Genomic DNA, 26,829 nt, shown 5'->3' with positions numbered 1-26,829 from the left:
ACTTTTATGGTACATTTAATGCCAGTATAAACATTTACATATAGTAATTTAACAGATACTATCCAAAGTGACTTACAAATGACAAAAAGAGCAAGTAATTTATTATAATTGTGCATAAATCACAATCTACTTTCCTTGCATGGGAGCAGCTTGGACATTATGCTTCGGAAAAAGCTTCAGAACAAAATGAGGTTGAGTTAATGATGACAATGTCATTTAAGATGAAAATATAAACTTCTCCTTTACAGATAAAATCATCTGCGCTTTCATGACAGACATTCTACTCAGGGCTATCCGATCAGCTGTGACACGCAACTAAAGATTGAGATTAGAGATTAGAGTGTTCTTTGTGACACAAGATAAGCCTACAACACCTGGGACAAGCCATACACACTAAAATACACACATGCTAAAATGTACTACACCCTTGATATACAGCTCATTTATCCCAATAAAAGTATATAAGATATTGGACAACATTCAGCAAGTATTAGCTATACAGAAAACACAACGCATCCACTAACATTCAAAATATAACCTTAGATGTCAGTTTATTAAATTTACTGCCCTCTTTGTCATCAAAGCAACAGAAATAGATCATTTTCTGACATCGTCTGTCTGTTCTTCTTCCCGGGGCAACTACAGACGGAGATTCAGGGCCATGGGAGCAGCTGAGTTTGGTTCAGCTTCCCTTGGCAAAATAACTATTTGCTGAGCATATATTCTCCTTAAAACTGCAGTGAACCAAAAACAGTCTCAAAATCGCTGTTTGAAATCGCTGGTGTTCCTGACGTCACAAACTACCTTGTAACCAATCAGTATAAGGTGTGATCGTCAACGAGTGGATCTCTGAGCTGGTGTGAGTGAGTGGAGACGGGGCTAATTTGCATATTCATAGAACCGTGTATACTTAATAAGGCAAGGGTGTAATTACATTCAAGCTATTTTAAGGCATGAAACACTTTTTTCAAGGAGAAAACGTTTAATTTTGGTGATCAAAGATTTAAATATCAAAGAATTATTGACTAAAGGGGGACTTTAAATGATGATAGGTAATCCAAATGAAAATCTATATCGACTGAAACCAATAAATAAAAATACGATACAAATATAATAAATAAAGGGTTACCACAACGGCAAGTAAAACAGTAACTTTAAACAACAACATCACAAGAAGTCCACATGCAACATTCTTGACAACATCAAACTTGGCACAAAAGTACTCAAATATAAATGTGATGCACTGAACAAGCAGCTCCCCAAATCTGGCACATACTTTTGTCAAACCCTTTTTATATCCCATCTGTCTGTGTAGAAAGAAAGGAATCAGTGTGTGCTCAAGTTTTGGAGTCTATAATCTTCTCCAGGCAGACTTTTTTCATCAGGTTTATACAGTGCACTTGACAGCTGTGAAATGTCTAGTGTGCTTCAGAAAGAACTTCTGCCTGTGTTTGCTTGGGGACAAACAGACAGCAGGAAAAGAGTGTCAGACGAAATGTCACGCTCTGTACTGCTGTAATCAACTGATGGAGACGACGGAGCATCATACTGTGAAAATGGACCTCGGTTTTGATGAAACACGCAACTGCACGAATCCTTTGGACAAGACAATTTATTTGGTTAAATAGCATAAACAACACCAATCCACCTAGATCTCTCTTGCAACTTACAAATTTAAACACAAAGATCCTCGGTAGGAGCATCACAAACAAGGGCTTCCATACTTTTTGATCAATTAATTTCCATGTCTTTTCCTGTCGTTCATGATCACTGAATAAGAATTTCAAGTTGCAGTCTTGAGAATTAATAGGTTTGAACAAATGCCTCCAATTAAACTGTTTCTTATTAGCTTGTGGCCATGTTTTACTCTACGAGCAGGGTTCGAAATGAGGGGGATCGGCATAAGTCATAAGTCACGTTTTTTCACTGTAAATTATACAATGAGTTGTTCTTTTTCACTTTCAAAAACTGTACATTTAACGGTATTTTACAGTATGTAAAATGTACCATTAGATCTATCACAGCTATTTACCGTATATAGTACGGAAACTTTCTGTTAACCAATTAACAGTTTTTCACTGTAGCATTTTTACAGTCTTTTACCGTTAAAATTCCGATCATTTTTTACAGTGTAGGTCTTTAGTGACGTTTTATATTTATAACAGTAATTAATTTATTTCCTAGCGCGAGGCAGCAATCAGGGCAGCTATTAGCCGAGTGGGTTCCTATACAGCGTCACAGATTGTTGTTGTGGTGCTCCCGCAGACACGTACTGTAGCTGAACGTGGCAATTATGTTTATATCTCCATAATTGCTTATAGTAAAATATTAGGAGTTCGAGTTCCTATATCAAAAGTTGCATTAACTATACCCAGTGTAATGATTAGAAGAGTACGTTTGTCAACGTTTCTTGCTAGCTGTATGTGTATGAAGCCAAATGATCTGCCAGCTAACAGACAATGGAAGCTTGTTCACGCCACAGAGTGAAAAATAAGAAAAGGTAATTGCGACTTTTTAATCTCACAATTCTGACTTTTTTTCTCACTTTTGCGAGTTTACATCTCACAATTCTGACTTTTTATCTCAGAATTACGTGAGATAAAGTCGCAATTGCAGGTTATAAAGTCAGAATTGCGTGATATAAACTCGCAATTGCAAGAAATATAGCCTACTTGAAATTCTGACTTTTTTTCTCATAATTGCATGTTTATATCTCGCAATTCTGACTTTATAATACGCAATTGGGAGATATAAAGTCGCAATTGCGTGTTATAAAGTCAGAATTGTGAGATATAACGTTAAACTATATTCTGTGGTAAAAAAAAAAAAAAAAGTCTGTCTTTTTTTCCTTAGAATTGGACTTTATATCTCACAAATTAGTTTATATTTCACAATTGTTAGTTTATATCTCAAAATACTGAGAAAAGATGTCAGAATTGCGAGATATTAAACTCGCAATTATGTGTTATAAAGTCAGAATTCTGACTTTATAACACGCAATTGCGACTTTATTTCACGCAATTCTGACTTTATATCTCGCAATTCTGACTTTATAACACGCAATTCTGACTTTATATCTCGCAATTCTGAGATGTAAACTCCTAATTGTGAGATAAAAAGTTGCAATTATCTTTTTTCTGTGGTGGAAATCCTGTGGCGGAAACAAGCTTCCATAGCAGACCTAGCAGCTAGACTAGTTATTCAAAGCTAGCATAACAACTTGCTTGTCCAGTCAGTGATTATGAAAGATAACCAGGACTTAATTCAAGTCTGTGAGTTGATTAAAGTGAATGTGATTTGAGCATGAATGAGTATATACATGAGAGCTTGGTAAGTATCTAGGAAGCTAATATTATTTTTCTTAATTTAAAATCCTGCATCATGGAGAGAAAAAGAGGAAAAAGAACTTGTAACTTTGTTGCTCCAGAGTTAGAGGTTTACCTGTTAGATTATAGCCACTTCTCCAGACACCACTACAATACTGGGCCTAGCCCAAACCATGAAAAACATCCCAAGACCATTATCCCACCTTAAACATTGGTCCATTTAATTTTTCCTACAGTATATAGTGTAGCAAGGTAGTCTTCAGAATAAAATTTTAGGGGACCCCCCAAGAGTCCTAAGTCATTTCGAACCCTGTCTACGAGCAACCAATGACATATTTCTGAGCTGAGCAGAACTAGAAAAATGGATATTCACTATAAAAATTTGACATTTTAATGAGGTCCTATTATGCTTTTTTACATTTTCAACTTTCTTTAGTGCGTAATGTTGCTGTTATGTAAAATAATGTAAAATATGTGAACAATTAAGTGTTGAAAAAGGGCATAATATGTCCCCTTTAAGACATTTAAAAAATGTCTTATAATTTAAAAATTATGCTACATTTTAACGTAATTTCTAACACATCTAAAAAAATATATATATATAAAAAAAATGAAGAAACTTCTGATATTTCAAGGTTTTTCATAACCATGGGAATCTTGCTAAGCAAAGAAAATGGTGTAGGTGTCCAATACAATTAATATTTGAAATACTGAATCATTTTGGATATGTAGTTGTTTATTTACTGGCACATGCTCAATTTCCTGTAACACAATCTTTCCATCTTGGAACACGTACGTAGTGTCCGACATACAGTAGTTTGTTGATTTACGATAAAAGGCCATAAAATCCAGATTCTCGTACGCACTATGGTATAGAACATACAGATGAATCAGCAGTGACATTAATCTTCATCTGATTACTCCTGGCATGAAGGCGACAGAAATATGTATGACTGTTGAATTGTTATCATTTCCAGGCAGTTTAACATTTCTGAGGTGTGCAAAAGTGTCATGACCTTTGTACCTAATTTAACCTGTGGAGTCCCAATGGCTTTTGTAATCGGATCTGTCATTTTCCACTGAAATCTGGAGCTGTATTCTTCAAGCTGTAGGCCCAGTGCAGTGATTATTTATTTTAAAATCACATGTTTTTCTGAATCACATGATGTACATCAGATCTTCAGATATGCCAGAAACACAAATACCCAACCCAGTGTGACCAAGGCAGGTGGACAGATGGCTTATTTCAAAACCAGGTTACATTCCTAATCCTCTTCTTTTTGTCTACCACGTTCACCCTAATCTGTCCGATGGCTTAAGAAATGCAAAATATTGTTATTTCTCGCTTACAAATCCAGGCCTGACAGTGGAATTAAACCAAAGCATTTGGAAAAGATACATGAGCAAAAAAAGATTTAAATGAAGCATAGATGTCAACTCCTTTCAGGGAAAAGGTGGTAGGAGAAAGCTCATGAACAGCCAAGTTGATTTATAAGGGCAAAGAGTGAACATTTTCTTTGTTAGGAAAAACCTTTCAAAACTAGAATGGAATAAAAAGAAGATGGATGAAAAGCCAGCATATGTTTCAACCAAGCCTGGCACTAATGTCATCCATCCATTAACCAGTGGAGAATATAATTCCATCTCCATTCTGTCACTGCTTCTGATGGAATGTTGTCATTCCCGTGTGGAAAATATGGAAAAGTTCCTTAACAACTTACTGCATTAAAAAGTCCCCTGTCACATTCATCACAGCCTGACAACAGTCAGCCGTTGGATTTAGTCAGAAGTCATTTATTTTCCGGCCTAAGGGACACTGCAGAGCAGCCGCTGCACTGGCTTCTAATAGGAATTTACAAATGTGATTATTTTTGCCAGATTTTTTTCTTTTTTTCTTTTTGTGAGGGGGGAAAGACATAAGTATATTATCATATTTCTCAAAATTCTCTAAATTGTTCTGGCTGACACCAGGAGTGTCAGTGTCCACTATTGTTGGATACCATTTATAGACCCAAGGACTTAATATTCTCAAGGAATACATTTTATATAAAAGCGTATTTGCTTTGAAAAGCCTTTGAACAGGTGATTTCAGTTTTAATAAGAGGAACCATTATTTCAACTACGAATTTTAGCTAACATTTTTGAAAAGTAGATTCAAAATGTTTAAAGAGCTGAAGCACAATAAAAATCGAGTTAATCAAGGCATGTTCATCACAATATTTGTCACAAAAAAATTCATTAAGAAAAAATGATATATTAAATTAACAATTTTGGACCAATGTAATAACATATATTAATTATTTAAAAAAAAAAATCCTGTTCTTTTGAACTTTCTAGTCATCAAGGAATCCATAAAAACCTGTTGAATGGTAGTGTACAAATACTGAATGCCATTGAATGGCCCAATGAGCAGTTAAACTTAATAAAAAAATGATTGCAAATATATTATGAATATTTGATATATTGCCAAGCCCTATACTGCAGTATTTGCCTCCATTTAATGGTACTTCATTTTACTAAAGGACACAATAGATTTGAATCAGCCTTGAGAAAACTTCCAAACGGAGGTAAGCAGCTCGTGCCATTAAAAGGGAGATTTGTCTGGAAAAATCCATTTCCCTCCTGAATTTTTACTGTTGATGTTGTCCAAGGACAAAACTGGCCTAGAACAGATCAGGAGAGACATAGAGGAAGTGGAATGGAAATAACAGCACTTCAGAAAACAAGACCTATTCCTGGATACACTTGAGAGGGTATTATTTTGGACTACTTAAATGCAATCTGTGCTCCTCCACAACAAACTGGCAAGGTCTGTGATGAGGATGGCGACAGTGACAATAACGAGAGATGATAATTAAGCCACACATCTTCCCCCACCCCCCTCTGAGAAATGCATTAAAAGAATATCAGGCAGGAAGCCTGACAGCCTCTGAGCGAATGAGCATGAAAACACAATCTGTCATTCAGAAAGCTGATGAGAGGATGATAAAAGTATGTGTATCACAGAAGGCTTCAGTCATTCCATGTTATCTCCCTAATAAGCCTCACTGCAGGATGGTTTTCAGGTTTTGAAGTTAAAAGAGGGAAGCAGAAAAAAGGGTGAGCCATTATATTATGTAATAATGGGAGTCAACAAATTTAACAAGAATTTGAAGTGGCAGATCTGCTGATGTGCGTGCAGCATTGAGAAGCTACTTCAAGATCTTACAAAGACAAGCTACTGTATAATATTAAGTAATTAGACTACTGTCAGGCTACCCTTTTTAAAAATATATATTTTTCAAGTTTGTCACTTACACACACTTACAAAGGTAGTGAAATGTGCAAATGTACACACTTATACAGTACCGGTCAAAAGTTTGGAACGTAACTATTTTTAATGTTTTTGAAAGAAGTCTCTTATGCTCATCAAGCCTGCATTTATTTGATCAAAAATACAGAAAAACAGTAATTGGTAAATATTTTTTAAATGAAAAATAAAGTTTTTCTATTTTAATATACTTTAAAAAATAATTTATTTCTGAGATGCAAAGCTGAATTTTCAGCATCATTACTCCAGTCTTCAGTGTCACATGATCCTTCAGAAATCATTCTAATAAGCTGATTTGATACTCGGTTATTATCAATGTTGGAAACAGTTGTGCTGCTTAAAATTTTTTGGAACCTGTGATACTTTTTCAGGATTCATTAATGAATAAAAAATTAAAAAAAGAACAGCATTTATTCAATAGAAATCTTTATTATCTTTACTATCAGTTTTTATCAATTCAACACATGCTAAATAAAAGTATTAATTTTTTTAAAAAAAAGAACGGACCCCAAACTTTTGAACAGTAATGTATTGTTACAAAAGATTTCTATTTTAACTAAATGCTGATTTTTTTGTTGTTGTTTTACTTTTTATTAATTAAAGGATCCTGAAAAAAGTATCACAGGTTATAAAAAATATTAAGCAGCACAACTGTTTCTAACATTGATAATAAATCAGCATATTAGAGTGATTTCTGAAGGATCATGTGACACTGAAGACTGGAGTGATGGCTGATGAAAATTCAGCTTTGCATCACAGAAATAAATTCTATTTTAAAGTATGATAAAATAGAAAATATTTTAATTCAAATAAATCAAATAAATGCAGGCTTGATGAGCATAAGAGACTTTTCAAAAACATTTAAAAAAGTAATGTTTCCAAACTTTTGACCGGTACTATATATATGCAGAGTAAAATTATAGTTCTGATAAGGAAAAAAGGCTGATAAGCTTAAAAAACAAAAAAGAGTAGAAAACAGTGATGATGAACAGCAGTAAACAAAATATTTTGCTATAATATTACTGATAAACAGTTCAACAGTTCTCTCAAATTAATGAACTTTAATATATTTGCACTAAAAACTACAGATGCATTAAAAAAACGGCCACTTTTTAAACAAACTTATTTAAAGAAATCAATGAATAAAAATAAATGATTCACTGAAAGGAACACTACATGAGATGGAGGACAGGAGTGTGCATTTGCGTCAGTTCACTTGGCTATAAAGCTGTCTGCGCAATATAATGTGACAACGATGTAGCGTTTCATACAACTACACCACTCACTGGAAAAAGGAGCTTGGCTAAACTGGCAAAGCTACACTGATTTAAAAACAACTGAGCTACATTCACACTAATGAAAACGTAGTTCGCTACATTAGCATTGCTACTTTTAGTTTGTTACTCCCCAACACTGTGTGGGTGCCATTTGATTTGCTGTGTGAAGCTTCTAGGACATATCTCAGAGCCAGAGAGCAGATCCCGTCCTCTGCACGCAATGAAATAAAGGTTACGGCGGATCGGAGTTCTCCTCTCCTTCCACATATATTTAATTTTAGCCAGTTTCTCCTCTCTACAGTAAAACATGCAAGAAAACATAGCTGTCTGTCATTGTGATCCTTTTTTCCATGGTTTGTAGGAGGATATTTCCCATCTTCCTGCCTGCCCTCGTGTTGCTGTTCGGCTGAAGTCATGGAAAATACATCATGAAGTTTATGCAAGTGTTCAAATAAGTATGGGGGAAAAAGAGGAGAACCTTATAGTAAGAGGAGAGAGAGACTGAAGGGATAGAGAGATGGGGGGGGGGGGGGGGGAAGCAGGTTGAAAGCATGTATGGAACCTCTTGAAGTCATTTTTCAGGTTGAAAGCTGGTCTGACAATAAGAATAATTGAACCATAACCTGTCAGGAAAATCATTTTCAGACCCAAAAAATGTTCTATGCCGACAACAACATAGCTGAATGAATGAGGGCCAAATGACTGTTAACATTCTCTTTGACTCCTCACCATGAAATTCTGCAGAGATTTTCCACAGCTCTAATTTTAAGCACCATATTTGTTATCATACGTGAAGGGGAATAGTGATAGAGTGATATACATATAGCAGCCTGGCTGCAATCCGTCTGCTGTTAATTACAAATATGTATAAGCCCTGTGTGTATTTTTGTAATGAATTCTTGGTAAATATTGCAGAATTTACTTTTTTTTTAATTAAAATTGAAATAAGCTGAAAAATAAAATAAAATCAACATTCCTACTTTTCAAAGACAGGGTCCACTGAAGAGGCCAATCAGATTTATCGCTGCATGTCACTATCATAAGCAGTTTAAAAAAAAAAAACCACTAAAGGGGAACTCAAAGTATGTGCTACATGTTATGTAGTGACAAAGAAATCTTAAAGGTGCAATTGGTGATCTGGGAAATGCTAACTTTAGCCTGCTAGCATTGAAAGCATACGATCTCACCCTCCCTGCAAATTGCCGTCCAAAGCCAGGCCTCCTCCAAAACACATGAACGCGCACAGACCAGAAGCGAGACGACCAGAGACAACGTTATTACATCATGTGTCATTCACCAGTGAGAAACTTTACAGTATCTCTTAAACTTTGCCAGTGCCACTTGTAGTTGTCAGAAGGAAAGGTTGTTGCTGTTTGTCTGCACAGCGTACGTGAACGCTGATGACGTATGATGTCTGCGTGAACAGGCTGCGCAGTGGTACGCAAACACACTTAAACTGACAGGGAACACATTCCATCATTTCATTCGGACCGAATGCAATGATTGAAGTAGGGGTGTGACGGTTAGTATATAACCGTGAGACCGACGGTTATAGTTGAACACCGTCATTACAACTCTATAACCGCCAAAACCGTGTTATTAAAATATTTTTTACAAACATTTTTTATCATAGAGAATGTTTAAATACTAATTAAAAACAATTGTTAACAGTCTGTGTTATTAATGGTCTACATCGTTTCCAACTGTATTTGATTCTTTGCCAAGTACCCCCTGACCGACCGCCAATCATTTGAGATAGAAATAAAAGCTATGATATAGTGATGTGCCATCATTATGAGATTTATTAAACAAATGAAAAACATTTGCAATAATAAACATTAGCAATGAACATTTGCAATCGGGAGACATGGTTTTTACCACTTAATGAAGTTTTGTTTTGTAAATCGTCAGACATGATTTTTACCACTTCATTAAGTTTTGCTTTGTAGAAAACCTTTCTTTAAAGCGAATTTCGTTTTGTACAAATTGTATCTTAATTTTAATAAATGTTTCATCAACCAATTGCATGTATTTAATAAATAACAAATATAGGAGACAATATAATAACCGTGACATTGAGGCTCCGATGCACCGTGTTCACTTGCATTGCATTGTTAAGTTGAACTAGAGCACATCTCATCGTAAATGAATGAAACTCAGCGTATGCCTATGGCTCATACATTAGCATTAAATATCTTTGCTGCATCCTTTCTAGAACAGACAAGGGCTTTCTTGCGGCTCACATCAGCAGAGCATTGCATCGTCCATAGACCGCAACAGGGATGGCGGGCGGGTGCGGGTTTGAAATCTGGTTAAAAAACGTTGGTGCGGATGATGAGTTTTGCGACACGGTTGCGGAAGAACTAATACCCCATCCGCGTATCTCTATTGATAACAACATTGAACACTACACAAATATTAATTTTATTCAAACTAAGTTGTCCTATAACAGACGAACGTCGCACCCCCCCCCCAGACGGTTATGTTACGAACCGTCACATTTGACTCACGTCATAACCGTCATCACCAATTCTGAAACCGGCACACCCCTAGATTGAAGGAACATTTTATAGTCCTACACCTCCCACAGATATATAGATATATATGAATAAAAATACATTTAGACCACTTAAAGGTCTCGCCAAAATGCAACCTAGGGTCTTTTTGTTCATCTACCCGAGGCAATCTTTCGTTTAAAAGCATTATTAGAATGGAAACTCCACTTTTAAGTTTGACCGTTTTTTCGTTTTTGGTCAAATTGCCTTTTGAATGGGAGTGCTTGGGGCACTTCTATGATAGCATCAAAAATCACTATTTTTAAAACACTAAGAAGGCTCGACACAACATAAAACTTTGCTCGAAGTATCACCAGGGGCTCTACACGTGAACCTGAGCATTGAGAACACTGTTTGTGTACACAGAGTTTACTAAAAAGAAAGATTTTGAACAACTCACTGTAGCTGTGCATTTTGTCAGTCAAAAATAGTCGATCTCCGAATACGAATGAACTGACTCTGAATTTTAGTATTGTTTCTTATATGAGGATCCTTTTTCAAATACAAGGTCAATATTGATTTTCACTAACGACAAAACAACAAATTTATATGGAACTAAGCTTTAGGAGCTTTCCATCTTTACTCTCCTCCCTGTTACGTTGCATTCAGAGATCGACTATTTTTGACTGTCAAAATGGGTGGACACAGCTACAGTGAGTTGTTCAAAATCTTTCTTTTTAGTAAACTCTGTGCACACAAACAATGTTCTCAGTGCTCGAGTTCATGTGTAGAGCCCCTGGTGATACTTCGAGCAAAGTTTCATGTTGTGTCGAGCCTTCTTAGTGTTTTAAAAATAGCGATTTTTGATGCTATCATAAAAGTGCCCCAAGCACTCCCATTCAAAAGGCAATCTGACCGAAAATGAAAATACAGTCAAACTTAAAAGTGGCGTTTCCATTCTAATTATGCTTTTAAACAAAAGTTTGCCTCGGGTAGATTAACAAAAAGACCCTAGGTTGCATTTTGGCGAGAGTTACCCTTTAACATAGTGATTGCTGTCAGGATATGAGAAGACTTTCAACCAGCATAACAAAAAAAGAATTCTGTAGAAAATCACCTATTGCACCTTTAATTTTGAGTGATGGTTTGTGAACATAAACACAATACTTTCTCTGTCCAACAATCACCATCACTCAATATGTACTGTTTTCATCACGAATGAAGTAAACTAAACTAAACAGGCAGAAGTAATGCTCAGAGATTCACCAAAATCCTTTAAGAACAAACTCGCCTTTAAGGGACACCGAGGGTTATTCTGACGGTGGATGGCTCTGCTGATTCATGTCATCAAACCAGAAAAAAAAGCACATTTTCCATATTTAATAAAATTTTCATGACCTCCCTTAAGTGGAAGAGCATTCTCGCCAGTACGGTGTCATAAACATTTAATGCATTAATGCCATGACTATCACGTTATGTAAAGCTACACAACCCGACCTCTACTGTACTTCCCCATGTAGGCCTCATATTTAAAAGGCTTTATTGTAAACCTATATCATCAAGATGTTTCAGAAAAAAAGGCTGATCGCCTAATGAAAATTCGAAAACACACGTACAACACAAAGTCACAAGCGTTCGGCAGGCACGGAAACCTCTGTAAATAATCTGAATTAGTCATAGATGATCATAAGATAATAAGTTGCCAAAAGGGGCTACCTAATATGATTAATATTCCCAGCAGAGATGGGAGCAGTGATTTAATGGTGCACTGAGGCTGACTCTATCTTTGCCTTGTGCAACGAGTCACATGAAATCAACTGACAGCCTGTTTGTCTGTGCAGCTCTAAGCTGGCAGAAAACTCTAGCGACAGAAGTGTGCCCTCTCCTCCTCGACTGGGGGGAGGAAGGACAAGCTCCAAAAACATAACGATAAACCCGGGAGCATCTTTCCTTCTCTTCTAGAATCAGGACATAGTTCTTGAGACCAATAAAAAGCGAGAAACCTAGTCTCAAAAAAGGATTCTGTGCCTTTTTCAGTTTAGTTAACTAAAATAAGCTAATGTAACACAATTGGCAATGACATCATGCAAAAAAATTTTGGGTGTTTATCTAATCCATTCACATTGGGACACAGTGAGTAGTTTTTTTTACCATAACTGGATGTACAGAAACAACACACAGCATTTATTTTTGTATAACGGGGGAAAATGTACCAAGATGAATAATGATATTATCAGAGAAGCATTATGTAATTTTCATTGCATCTAGTCAGCTAAATTTATTTAAGTTTGTACAAGACTACAAAATCCATAAGTAATTAGTAAAAATAACAAGTATTTACTTTTTGTCTATGAGGCTTAATTTAATTGCATGAAAAAGTTTACCTCAATTAAGTAAGTTAATTGAACATAATAAAAGACTGGACACCCACGTGTCTTTGTTTCAGAGTGATCTGCCTGAAGAAACCCAGCAGGGTCGAAACGTTGCCTTTATATTAAATATGGGAGTTTAAAGCAGTGTTGCGCACAGTACATTTTTTTCACTTTGTTTCAGAGTGCTCATATTAGATGCACTGCCCAAGGTTCACTGTCAGTGTCACATGACCACTGAACGAGTCATCTAATTAGCCCGAGGCAGAGGCAAGAACTCCGGCAACTGTGCATGAGGGCACATGGACATAGTGTGTCCTTATAACAAAGGTCATGTCGCAGTGTCTTATTGAAGACCCTAACTAAGCATTTGACTGTAAAATTTAATGAACTAAAGATGCTGGAGGCGTTTTCAGGGAAGGCCACACTTTAAAAATCCTTATCACCTGACAGACATCACTGAAATATATGTAACAGCCTTGAGCTCAGTAAAAAAAATCTAAATATGTGAAAGGCAGTAGACGGGGGAAATAGAATCGATCAATAGACTTTTTTAGACAATTCAAAACAATCTCTGCCTGTGAATAAAGAAAAATATCTTGGGGGATTTCAAAATAATTGTATTGTTTTTCTGACTATTTTGAGTGCCTACACTGAATGTAAATACTATACGGAATTTTCCAACTAGTATTGATGGAAATTCCCTCCCCCTAGAGATTTTGTTCCCTCCATGTACAGTGTTAATGTGAAGTCCAGTCTCGCATGAGCCAAGATAAACATGCCTAACATACTATTTCTGTGTTCTTTGTCTTTTCCACTGTTCCCCCCTTTTCCCATGTCTAAATTTCATTCTTTCTCTTTTAACAAGATCATTGGCAATACACTCATTCTTGCTTGTTACTCTGCGAATTGAGGAAATGTAAAAAAGCCTAAAAAAAACTACACTATGCTACTAAACAAGGACATAGCCCTAAAGTGTAATCAGATTAACATTTAAAACTTATTCATTACTCTGCATGACAAAACCCTAAGAGGACACAGATGGATTGCTCATGTCTTTGACAGCCCCCCATCAGGAAGAAACACTCAATGCTAATACATCATTAAGGGATCCAAATTCAAACTAGTGTTTACAGTGCTAAATTCTAATGTTTTTAAGACTGGTTTGTGCTCATGTGATTAGAGGCCAGTTATAGATTTACTCTAATGATAACCAAAGCAAGTAAGAGAAAACCCAGACAGCAACACAGTGTCGGCCCAGATCCGGGCCACATCTGGTACATGTGTATTCAATGCGTACCAGATGTGGGCTGATGCTATGTAGCTGTCTTTGGACAAGGCTACTTCAGTGTACACAAATAAATTGACTTCCAACACTGAGATGTCTTAGGGTCCTAATTCATCTCACTTCTTTATTGACATCCTTAGTGCCAAATCTATGATATGATTTTTTGGCTTTCAAAATGGGATGTACTAAATCATTTTTCAGCTGGCCTGTTTTAACCTCTAAAAGCAAATCATTTATTTTATTGCCAGACTTTCCTTTTGCAAAAGAATCCAAATGGTTGATCAAATTACGAGTAAAGGACACTGATTCGACGTAGCACCATACAAAATCATCCAGTTGTCTCCAAATAGGATCCAGGATCCAGAGCCGAGATGCCCATATATGGTACTCCATCTGTAGGCATAGTCAGATCAGCGTGGTGTAGGTTGCTTACTTCAAAGCAATGCGTTCAACTCTGTTTACATTTGTTCATGTCTTCCCATTAATCAGCTTAAAATAAGCACAAGTAAGGGAGCTTTTCCATTTCAAGATCTTGGAGCAAATTCAGGGCTGTTTATCTTTGACTGAGTAAATCTGTTATCATTATATCCTCCCTGTCATGGAAAATATCTGGGGTTCAGGCCACCTTGTCAAGTATGTGATCATACCAATAAATGATCTGAGGCTGAGTGCCAGAAGTGTCAGAAGAGGACGAGATTGGTGAGGAGAGCCTGTTCTCTGCCAGAAGCCCTAGCGATGGAGCTCAAGCTCATGTCGAGCATTGCAATGGTTATGGAAATGTAATTAGTCACCCAAATGAGCAGTTCTGGAAATCCAAGACATTCTGTGGCATGCCTCTACACAGATTAAGCAGATCCAACTTGTGGAAAGCTTCTACTTAGCTCATTCACTCCAAACCAGATGCTTTTTCATTCAGTTCAGACTTCAAGGACCACATTTGTCAAAGCCTTTATTGTGTGTCAAAGGTCTGTTATGGGAGGAACTTAATCACCTCAAGCAATAAAAGTATCTCTTACTCTCTTCTGATCCCGCTAAAGAGTTTTGCATGCCACTCTAAGAACATTAGGCCCAAATTTGAGGTGGAAATGCGTGCAACTGCTAGGACTTATCGATAAAATAATGATTAACACAGTAAATCAGACCATATCAATGCACTTCCTTAAATCACACTTTTGCCGAATACAATGGGTACAACAATGTCAAAGCCACTGTTTAAGCAGTACTGGGAGATTTGGGAGTAGACGCTGTATAAAAAACTATTTATTAATGTGAGATTCTGAAATAAACAGCAAAATGGAAACATAAGAGTGAGCACAGCTTGTGGGAAATGAGAGTGTGAAAAGAAAGCAAAAGGAGGGCTGCAAAGGAAAAAAGGGGGAAAAAAACTTACAGCCAACAGATATATCAAGGGAGGAAACATATTGTGGGCAAATAAAGAACAAAGACTGAGGAGATAAAATCATCTGGATGACTTGGAGACTTTGATGAATTTATCATTTTTAATTACACTATTTAGGGCTCAACAGTAAAGATTTTTCAGCATGTGGTCAGGCCATAAAAAAGTTTTCTTCACATAGGAAATTTATAATAATAGCTAGAAATGATACAATTTATAATTATACAGGAAACACCAAGGCAGCAAAAAATTACCATCAGCCAGATAATTTACCTACTTGATGTTTAAAAATCGGACAGAATTTACAATCATCTCCATATGTCACAGAAAACCAAATGTTTAACTTTGGAAGCCATAAAATCCATTTACACAATTTAAAAATGCAAGAGATAGAGCTAATCTAATAGGACAAGTGACAGTTCGGTCACCTGGCCCAAAACTGACTCAAGGCAAGTGTGCCATCCTTATTGTTGAACACTAACTAGGGTTTTCGACTATACAAGATTATGTTGATTCCCCTTTTGAATTGTTAAATAAGAACTGCCATCCATGATATTGTCTGCCATTTTGCACAACAATGCAATACATTCTAACTGAATAGTTAAAAAAAAAAAAATGCACTTACGAAATCTCATCGTTCTGGAACTCCAAGACACCATGAGTATCTTCAAAGTCCTCTCCTCCACCTTTTGCTGTGCCTTCAGTTGTTTTATAGGGTATTACCACTACTCCACGGGCTCCAGAGGTACGTGCCACCTTCACCTCCATCGTACCAATGCTTTCACTGACATGAACCATTGGTTCCTCAAATGTGAAGATGCCAGCATGATCATCATCAAAGATAGTCACAGTAGCTGTTGAAGGAAGGCCAAGACCAGCTAATGTGTCCACATGATTGGCGCCTGGGTTCCCATTGTCGGTTCCTTCAGATATGACTTTAACGTTGCTGAGATGGACCAGGAAGTGTTCGTCTTCTTCAAAAATGTCATCATCAATGATGTCCACTCTTATCTCCTTTTCAGTTTCACCTGGTTTGAAGAATATAACACCCTCTGTGAACTGGTAATCAGACCCTGCATTGGCAGTGCCATCCTCAGTACGGTACTCCACCGAAACAGTGCTAGTTAAGTCGCCGCCACGTCGTACTACATTCAAAGCCACAGTTCCGCAGTTCTCAAGACACTGATATGTGCCAGGGTCAAAAAAAATCTTGGACGAAATATCATTATCTGAGACTTCTGAGCGAAGTTCATGGATGCCAAGTGCTTTTCTGGCTTGGTCCGCAGCATGTTTTTTTAGTATATTACCCGCACCAGTCATAAGTCTAGTGGCCTGGCAGCGATAGAAAGCACGACTCTTCTGCTGCTGGCTGAGGACGTGGTAGTTGGCGAGCTCAACCAGCTGCTCCATCTCTTTTTCCGGATGTTTCTGTTTCAGTTCCTTCAATATCCTTACCATTTCTCTTCTGGCCTCATCCTCATTCATGTCTTTATCTTCAATATCCACCGTTCCGTCTAAGAACTCCTCGCCGTGAGAGTTAAGCATCCCGCCGTCCATTTCGATATCCGCCTTTGACTGGAGCTCCGGCTCACCTTCAGTCTCGATGATCATCCCCCTTTGTTTTCCGACTCTGTAACGTTTGTATACATACTTGTAGAAAAGAAGTCTGCGGTCTGCAACCCAAGCAAAAAGGACACAAATTGGAAAGAAAAAAAGAGTAAGCAGTCCCTCCCAGACTTCCACGATACCTGGGGAAATCACCGCCAAGATCAGATAAAGCCACGTATATGCAAAGATACTCCAAGTGGCGGTGACAAAAAACACCCGCAGATGCTTGACCTTCCGATGCTCTCCTTCTGGTATCACAGAGACACAGAGGCCGATGATGACAAACATATTAAAAGCTGCACTTCCAACAATGGTGTTTGGGCCTAGCTCGCCTGCGTTAAAGTTGTGTCCACACACTTCTACCACGGAGAGCAGAATTTCTGGGGCTGATGAACCCAGAGCCATGAGAGTAAGATTCGAGACGGTTTCATTCCAAATACGAACAGTAGTGGTTGTGGTTTCTCCATTTGGCTTCTTGATGGTGATCTCTTTCTCCTGGGATGTGATGACCTCAATGGAAGCCATAAAGCGGTCTGCAATGATGGATACCCCCAGGAACATGTAGAACAAACCAACAAAGTACACAGTGGCTCTGGCCAACTTATCCCCAAAAGACGGGTTGTTTGGCATCCAAATTGGCAAGATCACTCCCTCTTTGCACTCAAAACTACCACCACATGCATCGTGTGAAGAGGTGTCATTAGGAGAAGTATCTACATCTAAGCTTGTTTTAGAGCCGCCTGCAGTAGCTGGCATAAGCTCATTGGAGAAAACTAAGAGGAAGATGATGAGGTTTAGAGCGAGAGAAAAACAGTATGAAGTCCCAGATTGGCCCATGTTCCTAGTGAGGTATATTGTTCCTGCTCTCCTGTAGCCTGTGAGGGAAGAAAAGTGTGGAGAATTGTTAAGAATGACACAACAGCAAAATGGTTGAACAGAATTCAAGAAACGAAACAACAGTTAGTTCTGATGCTCAAATTTGATCGGCCGAGTAACGTTTAGAGAGAGCTGATATTTACAGTTTACATTAACGGCATTGGGAAGTTTCACCATTTGTATACATGCTTGTGCTTTTTCACAACATCCCAGACCTGAGTATGCTAGCAATGCCGAGTGTAAGCAGAGTTTGCTTGGAGCAAGAAATGTTTTTTGTTTTAAAATCAGAACATCAGTGATTTCTCTAGCTCCATGTTCGCTCGGAAAGAGGAAAACACAGCGAGGAAATGGAAAACCTGAAAAAGAGTTGGCCAAGAGTGATTGCAGAAAGTGTTGAGCGGGGGAGTGTAACCGTTGTCACTCAACTCCACTTATATGTTCCAGACCGGTTTTTAAACTGCAAGCTGCTTGGTGACACGAATGTTTAATCTAACCGTTTTCTTTGGTGGAGAAGAAATATACAAATTAATAGGTACAATTTTGTCTGAAATATATTACAAAACAGTATTATAAAACCAATAAGGTGTTCACAGTTGTGCTTAAGTACTGAATATCAGTGCAGCTGAGATTACCTGTGGCCTGTACTCTTCCTTGTGTGAAATTTAAAAGAGTAGTAAGAAAAGAGTGTCTGTTAATTAATTAATTATTCTAAAGTTGATGACCTGGTTGATAATGGTGTAGACAGGCAGATATTATGTTGCATACCAGAATCATTCAAACAACACACACATTTATACAAAAGCTGTTTTGTGTCAAATAAAAACACATTTAATTTTTTAAAAATTAAAAAAAATAATTATATGCAAATTAATATTTTATCTTATAATAACCCCACTGAAAGAAAACAGGTCACCGAGCCTGGTCAAGATGATTTGTTGGCTATTATGCAATTTTTAGGTCAGACTGGTAAACCACCTGAACACCAGCTTGGCCAGGATGTGGGACCATCCCAAACCAGTACACCATCTTAGGCTGGTTATTTTTTTTCAGAAAGTAAATAACAACAAAAAAGGAACAGGGTTTTCATGTCATAAATGCGCAATAGACTCGCAGAAAGAGATTTAGTAAATAGAGGAGGGTTTCTGAATGGAAAGATGTGCAAAAGATCTGATTAACTGGGTTTGAACTAATTGCTCTAGACATTTGCATCTCAACTCAGTGCTCTCAATAAAAAACAATTACAATGAATTTACATTCTCCCTATTCACCCATAATAGGCTACAATAATCCATGGCAAATACATTCACTATATTTGCATACATCTGCAGACAGTCTGAAAAATTGTAAACATAGTAAAGTCCAAAATACATTAAGATGTACCTTTTAAAACGAAATGCTGTGGAGATGTGAAAGCCGCCACATGTAGATACAGCTGTGGTAGTGACGCTCGGAAATTCCGGCTAAACAACCTCAGTCAACCGGACCGTTTATAGGCAGCGTTCATTTGCAAAGTACCGCGACCGTTCACTCTCATCCTCCAGGAGTTGAATCATTCCGGTAACGAGAGCTGTGTGTGAGACACGCGATTCATTTAGAGCTGCAGATGGAGAGAGTGCGGAGGAGAGTTGTAGGCTACTTTCCCTAGTGCTGCAAGCATATTTTCCGATTTCCGTACAGATTCGCATTTCTGACCGGAGGAGGGGAGACTGTTCGGATGGCTGGAAAGTGCAGTGGCTTCGTGCCAGACCCCCATGAGCTGATAACACACTGAGAGCACACACAACTCAATACTAGGCTACTCTATCTATAAAAGATAAGTCAGAAATTACATTTTCCATTAAGAAGTAACATTTATCCCCTTGATGTGTTTTTTAGAGGCATGTTTACCTTTCTGATGGCATATTAACATAGTTGATTAATTAGGCTAACATAAATTCGATATTTAAATAATTATAGCCTACTGAGCATTAGCCTACCTATCAAATTAAATAAACATTTAATAAATAATTAAACCTACAATAAAAAACAACTTGCTTAACCAACATTTTATGTGATAAATGTATAATTTCACATTTTCTGAAGAAAGAACAGTGAATGTCCTATAGTTGATAGGGCGTTGCTATACGGTTGCTAAGGTATTGTAGGCGGTCACTAGGGCGTTGAAGGCGGTTGCTAATTTAGCCTATATTAGACAGTTTCTAAGTTTTTCTGGTTTAGTTGTTAAGCGATTGGCGAATATTTCACCGTGCTTCACACAAAGCTTTCTGGTCGATCCTCATCCGAGGTTTAAATTTGCCGCTCCCTGAATGAAAGCCCGCCCCGAGCGATAATGGCGAAAGAGAAAACTCAAACGCGGTTATTTACGAGTAAACCTTTCATGTCATTTCGCTAGAGAAACCGTGGACGCGGTGATTTTCCAAAAGCCGCTACGCGCTGCACAAACAAATCCCATTCCGTTCTTGAGAGAAAACGCCGATGCTCGACTTCCAAAGCAACCGCTTGCTCGCTCCACCTAATTCCACTTTCTGCTCCGTATTCACTCCGATTTGGCTCCGAAGCTATAAACACGTCACATTGGCCTACACGTGGAGTGAAACACCAAACATGAAACGTCAGTGTTTTATATATAAAATTAAGTTATAGCTTCCAAGGAAACACTTCTCTTTCATTTAGTTTAACTTGATGTAGGCCTACCCAAGAAACAAAAAAAATAGTCCTACTTGCTACCAATACCCTATAGAGAAAATTCAACAATTGTTAAGACTCTAGCACTCTTAGCTCCATTTAACACATTTTACAATGCTTTAATTCATTTTCTCAAAAAATCAGTAAAGAAAATGGAGCAGTAAATAAAATCATGATAATCAAGTACAGTTTCACATCCAATCACGAAGTGTCAAATTCTGTAAATATATTAGATTATCTTAGTATTATACATTTTTGTAGCCTATTATATATAAATAATGTCTGTATTTTACATAAATAATTTGCTGTTTTGCTGATCATATTAATCATTGTGTATATTCAAGGCTACAATATTTATTTTGGAATGCATGTGCATTCAACTGAAGTGTAAGCTACTGAGCCATGCTATGCAGCTCCTTGTCTGTGTTTGTCACTTAACTACTGCGGAAAAGACACTTTTGTGCCCTATCTTGAGTCAGTGTTATGCCATGCCATCAGGTCACATTTGCCAGTGACGTGATCTCTGTCGTGATGTGTCTCCCTGCGTTAGACCAATATGACCTGAAGGGCCTCCATTAATTTGAATCATGTTTCTTATTGTGCCTTGCCGATGACTCCCTAGACGGAAACAATGCAGACGCAAAGCAATGGAAATGCAAATATATGCATGTATACAGTATAGAAGTTGTCTTGCATAGTCGTGCACAGTGCGATCTGTGTGTAATTGGTTAAATTTTGGGTAAATGCACACATGCAAGAGATGGGAAATAAAAAAGTAACATCCTGCATTATCCAAAGTGTCTAAGCGAAAAAGAGATTTGATGTATACCAGCTGGATCAGTATGAATTTGAACCTCTATGACATGCATGTGTCATATGAATCCATTTTATTTTAAGTCACCATAAAATCAAATTGGACAATTCTTATTTTTAAGGACTTTTGCAGTGTTTGTAAGACTAGCATTCTTAGCTCCATTTAACACATTTTACAATGCTTTAATTCATTTTCTCAAAAAAAATCAGTATAGAAAATGGAGTAAAGATCATGAGTAAAGATTATCTTAAGCAATGTTTCACAATTCACATCCAATCACAAAGTGTGAAATTCAACAAATATATTAGGTTATCTTAGTATTATAATTTTAGTAACATATAACCTATTATTTTAGTACGTTTAGTTATCTTAGTATTATAATTTTAGTAGCCTATTATAGCCTATTATTTTAGTTATTTTAGTTATCTTAGTATTATAATTTTAGTAGCCTATTATATACAGTAGTGAAGAAAAGACTATCGCAACTTCCATTTCATGCCAACTTAAAAAGCTTTACCTAAATAGAATTTCCCAGAAGTCTACATAAGAACAATTCATTACATGTATACAGAAAGATGCCAATAAAATGATTACTCTGCATTTCACATGGTCTTTCAGCCTCAAAATGTGTCCTACGCAGAAGGAAACACAGAATGTCCGAATGCAGCTTGCCGTGAACTTTACATCTTGAGGCTTTTGCTGTTGTGGGCTGCTCTCACCTATAGCTCCACAGCTGTGAGATAAGGAGGGGAGGCCTTGAGACGAAGTGAGCTCACCGTTGACTCAGTGAGGTGTTTATTCTCTCTGTAAGATGACAGAGAGAACCGCAATTTGTGCTTGCGGTTCCACAGGCATACCCGAATCTTATGCCTGACCTCCTGGCAAACAAAACCTGTCCACCGTAAAACAAATAAATAAATAAGCAACAGTATGTTGTCACTTGCTCCTGGGCAGTCTGTCAATGTATTGTAGTCATGTCTTGGAAGAGCTAGACTTTTCCTAACACTCTCACCTCATTGACATGAGGTCAGAACTGGCATGAGCTATTTACTTGGCTCAAAGTTTGAGAGTAAGTTTTGGTAGAAATTCCTTGATTCTAAACATTAGCTGGGATGATGATGCATTTTGTTGTTTTTTTTCCTTTCTCACTCACTTTTCCTCTGTTTGCCTTGGCTAAGCAACTCGCTGGCCCTTAAATGGAAAATCAGCTCGAATGAAGTCTGAATCACACCATAAAAACATTGTCACCGCTAAAACAATATAACTTCCAAGCAGGTTAAAAAAGGAACCACAAATGGTTATCCCTGTAAGTTTTTTTAAAAGACAACTGGTTAATATTTCAATTTATTGGTAAACCTATACCATATCTTCAGATTCTATTCCTCATATTTTCATTTTTGGAGGCTAATGTGAGGAGTAATCAAATTCTGGAGAAACAAAATTTCTTTAGGCATCCTTGATAAACCTCTGAAGGTAAATTTTCCATTGAAATAAAACTTGTTAAAAGACACCTGATTTACATTAGTGAGCATCAGATTATCATCTTATAATTTGATCCAAACCATGCATTATATTCCAGTTCCAAATAAAGCTAATGGCCAGCTTGCAAGTAACATTTTATTTACAAAAAGGCCGATTTTACTCTTATTTAGTACTTGGCAACTGTTAAATTGAATTTTGCTTCCAAGTAATAAGCAAAAAAAAAAATTCCAAATAATTCTACAAGAAATGTAATATTAATGGCATCAGAAAATGTCTGCTTCCTTTTTTGTTGTTAAAACAGTTGTTTACTTAATGACGTAGCATAAGCATTCAGAAATTTGATCATTTAGAACATTTCACACAGCAACAATCAAAATAAACAATTATGATCCCACTGCAAATGATGCCAAAATAGAGAAACGTATTAATTCATGCAAATGATGCCACCTTAACGGTCGTTAAGCCATCTAATAAGTCCAATAATTCATCCAATAAAATAATGGCTTAGATTGCAACTCTGCCTAGAAATCCCTGAAGCAATCAATCCTATATGGACTCACCTCCGTATTCCCTGTGGTGCTGTGAGAGACTGTCTAGGGAGAGGAGCGGTGGCCGATAACCTGTCTAAATTTAACAGAAACGGGCATTGTTTCTGGCCTGGTGGGCCCAGTGAGCGCCTCTAAACATGGACAGCATAGTTGGGTTGTTGCTTATCGTTCTCCTCTCCCTCAGCCACTTCCATACAAGGCTGTGCTCAGAGCCTGTCACTTGCTACCCTGTCTGTGAAGCTCTGCTATCTGCCAGCTTCTTGTCCTTAACAGACACGTGCAAGATAAAGGGGCTCCGCTGGCAGGTAGCTTTATTCTCCCCCTGTGTGTGTGGCCATACTGTGTGTGTCTGTGAGCGAGTGTGTGTGTGTGTGTTTGCAACGAAGGCAGGAATGCGCTGAGGACGTAAGAAGCACTCCTGGTGATTTTCCACAGTTCCCAGGACCCCAGTCGTGACATCTTCTGATCCCGTGAGACATCCTGAAAGGTTTAGAGAAGCTGGCTTACATTCAGTGTTATTTTAGTATCATTGAGATTCTATTACAGATTTTTTTTTTCTTCAGTTAAAGTGTATTTTATTTCAAGTAACTAGGTTTTAGTTTTAGTTAACTATAATAACCCTACATCCTTCAGTTGGAATGAGAGCAGATGAAGCTCACATACTGGAGGCAAGAGGCAAATACATTATGAAATGAGACAGAGCTCGGCTTCCTGCAAAAGTCATTGGTTGCCCTTTATTTTGATGGTCCACTTTAGACATTCTACTAACTAAAAAAAAAAGTAAAGTTGGTTTAACTTAAAAAAGTAAGTTATGTGGTTGCCTTAAAATTTTGAGTTAATACAATGAAGGAAATTGGTTTAATAAATAGAAACTCAAAATATTATGTTATCTGAACCACATTAATTATCTAAGTTGATTTGACAAAAGGGAAAAAGTTGTGAACAAATCATAAAAATAATAGTTTACACTGTACATGTCAACTAACTCTCCATATAGTTTTAATAGACTGTCTTCTTAATTTCTGCTAACATTTTATTAATTTCTGCTAGCATTTTTATTTTGATGCCCCTCCAACAGACATTCTTAACTTTACAACTACATGTCAACTTATTAACACTACCCTAACATCTAACCCTAACCTAACAGTCTACTTCAGTCTACTAAGACCCTAATGAGAGTCAGTTGACATGTAGTTGCAAAGTGGAGCAAAGAAATAAAGTGTAACCAAGTCATTATTACCATCACTACATTTAGTATTTATATATACATGCCTCCAAATCAGTGTAATTACATTCAACGTGCTGTGGCATGAGTTTAGTTGCATAAGGGCAAAGTGATATAACACTTTTGGCCGCTTTAGACGTATTGCATTTTGACATCTGTCTAACTGGGCTCTATGAGAAGGGCACATAAAAAGCACATGTACTTGCAAGCCCATGAATCATGACCGTGTTTGGCTAAAATGCAACATCCTATAAACATCAACGGAGCAATGGCTACATTTCAGTACGCCACAAATGCAGGAAAAGCATCATGTATTTGACTTCATATTCTCTGGTTTTGAATTTGTTAAGGGATTTTGTCAGTGTCTTTAATGCTATTCCTGCCCTTTATCATAATCAAGTGATAAAGTGCACTTAGGCAAGTACTTGTTGCTAATTTTATCACGACTTAATTGCTGACATTTTGAATTCAGTAAATTTTTCTCTTCTATGGCATTTATTTACATTTTGACATTATTAAAGGACAATATGACTTTTAATGATTTTTAAATAAATTGTGTGGTTAAAAAAAAAACAATTTTTTGCAACTTTGCAAGGTAAATTAACTTTTTTGACATTGTGGAAAAACATTAAAACAATCCCCCCCCACAAAAAAAAAGACACTGGCCTTGCCTCTATGTCAACAAAGACTCAATGAAGCGCATTACAATAGAGCTGCATGTGCCAGTGATATGGAAGAAAAGCTCATATACCGTATATTACATACTACAAACAAAGAGAAGACAACTTGTAAGAATAGTCTTTATATCTTCTTGATCATCTTTTCGTAATGTTGACGCCACATCAGATTATGCTCTGCCAGCAGTTTGACGTGATTTATCCATAGGTCTGTAGTCATGTGATATGTATGACTGTTTTCCAGCAGTGCAGTTGTCAGAGGTCCATTTCAAACTGCCTGAAGACCCAGTGCTTTATTTACTGCATTTAATGATTCATGATGCCCAGTCCTTCTATGTCATATCCTACACATTCTCATGTACAGTATAAGAACATGAAGTGACTAACTTGCAAAGTCATTTGATTTGGCTTGTATGACACTAGCGACCATAGACCCTTAATAATACCTTAATAGACCCTTAATAGACCCTTAATTAACTCAGCTGTCAGCACCCATTAAAACTGTGATTATGGGATCTTTCTTCAAGTTTGTTGAAAACAGCAGTAATGAATCATCATCTCATGAGTCATTAAACAACTTTGAAGTTTGTTAGATTAAGTATTATCCTTCCTGCGTAGTCAGCGGCTGACGCGATCATCGCCGGCATAAAGGGCTGCAATGATTGTCTCATCCATTTCTGTTTCAGTTAAAGTGTCCTTATATGATGTTTGTGTTACATAAGTGAACTTCCATCCTGAAACTTGTAGTGAAGCATAGATAAAATCCTTTAAAGTATGTGCAGAGGTGGACAAAGTACACAACTTCCTTACTTAAGTGAAAGTACAGATACTACTGGTCAAATACTAAAGTAAAAGTTCGTTTTTATAAGAACTTAAGTATCAAAAGTAAATGTCAATGCATTGTTTTATTATTGTTGCATTGTTGTCTGTAACACTTACAGTTTTATGCCTCTGAATCTATGCCTGCCTACCTACCCTCATATCAATATCAATTTTTTTTCTAGAACACAGTTCCAGTAGTGGGACTGAATGTGAGATTGAATAAGTGCACCCAAATGGCCGTTCCCTAGTACCCTATATAAAGATTTTTGGCTTTTAGTATGAATAAGTTGACAATATGTTACCCATACTGTTATCTATATCTATATCTATAGCTCCAAAACAATGACACATTTATCTAAATTCACATTTAGAAGACCAAACCCAATGTTGAAAATGAAAATCAGGTTGATGTCAGAATCCAACGTCAGATTGACGTTCATCTCCAACGTTGGACAGACGTTGTATTGTGGTTGAAAATGAAAATCGGGTTGACGTCAGAAACCAACATTAGTCGGGTTCTAACATCAACCCGACTTTCATTTCCAACCAAAATCCAACATCTGTCTGTCTGACGTCAAAACAACGTTAGGTTCTGACGTCAATCTGACGTTGGGTTCTGACGTCAACCCGA

The 26,829-nt window shown here is 37.1% G+C and overlaps 1 protein-coding gene across 10 annotated transcripts in view; it reads right to left on the bottom strand.

Moving 5' to 3' along the window:
- The window catches only part of slc8a1a (solute carrier family 8 member 1a), a 47,587-nt gene extending 23,877 nt beyond the window's left edge, over positions 1–23,710 (bottom strand). For 9 of the 10 annotated variants that reach the window (XM_084101808.1, XM_084101817.1, XM_084101812.1 and 6 more), the window contains exons 1-2: positions 19,326–19,633; positions 16,087–17,944 (exon numbers count right to left, since the gene is read on the bottom strand). In XM_084101808.1, the coding sequence (XP_083957934.1) occupies positions 16,087–17,906 (1,820 nt within the window). In that variant the 5' untranslated portion in view covers positions 17,907–17,944; positions 19,326–19,633. Of the gene's footprint in view, positions 1–16,086; positions 17,945–19,325; positions 19,634–23,486 lie in introns of those variants that run through there. The other variant, XM_084101810.1, reaches the window with a different exon arrangement.
- Between the last annotated feature and the right edge of the window lie 3,119 nt (positions 23,711–26,829).

Source organism: Abramis brama (genome assembly GCF_963993115.1).
Source record: "Abramis brama genome assembly, chromosome: 23".
Classification (NCBI taxonomy): Eukaryota; Metazoa; Chordata; class Actinopteri; order Cypriniformes; family Leuciscidae; genus Abramis; species Abramis brama.
This window is presented reverse-complemented; position numbering and strand designations above follow the sequence as displayed.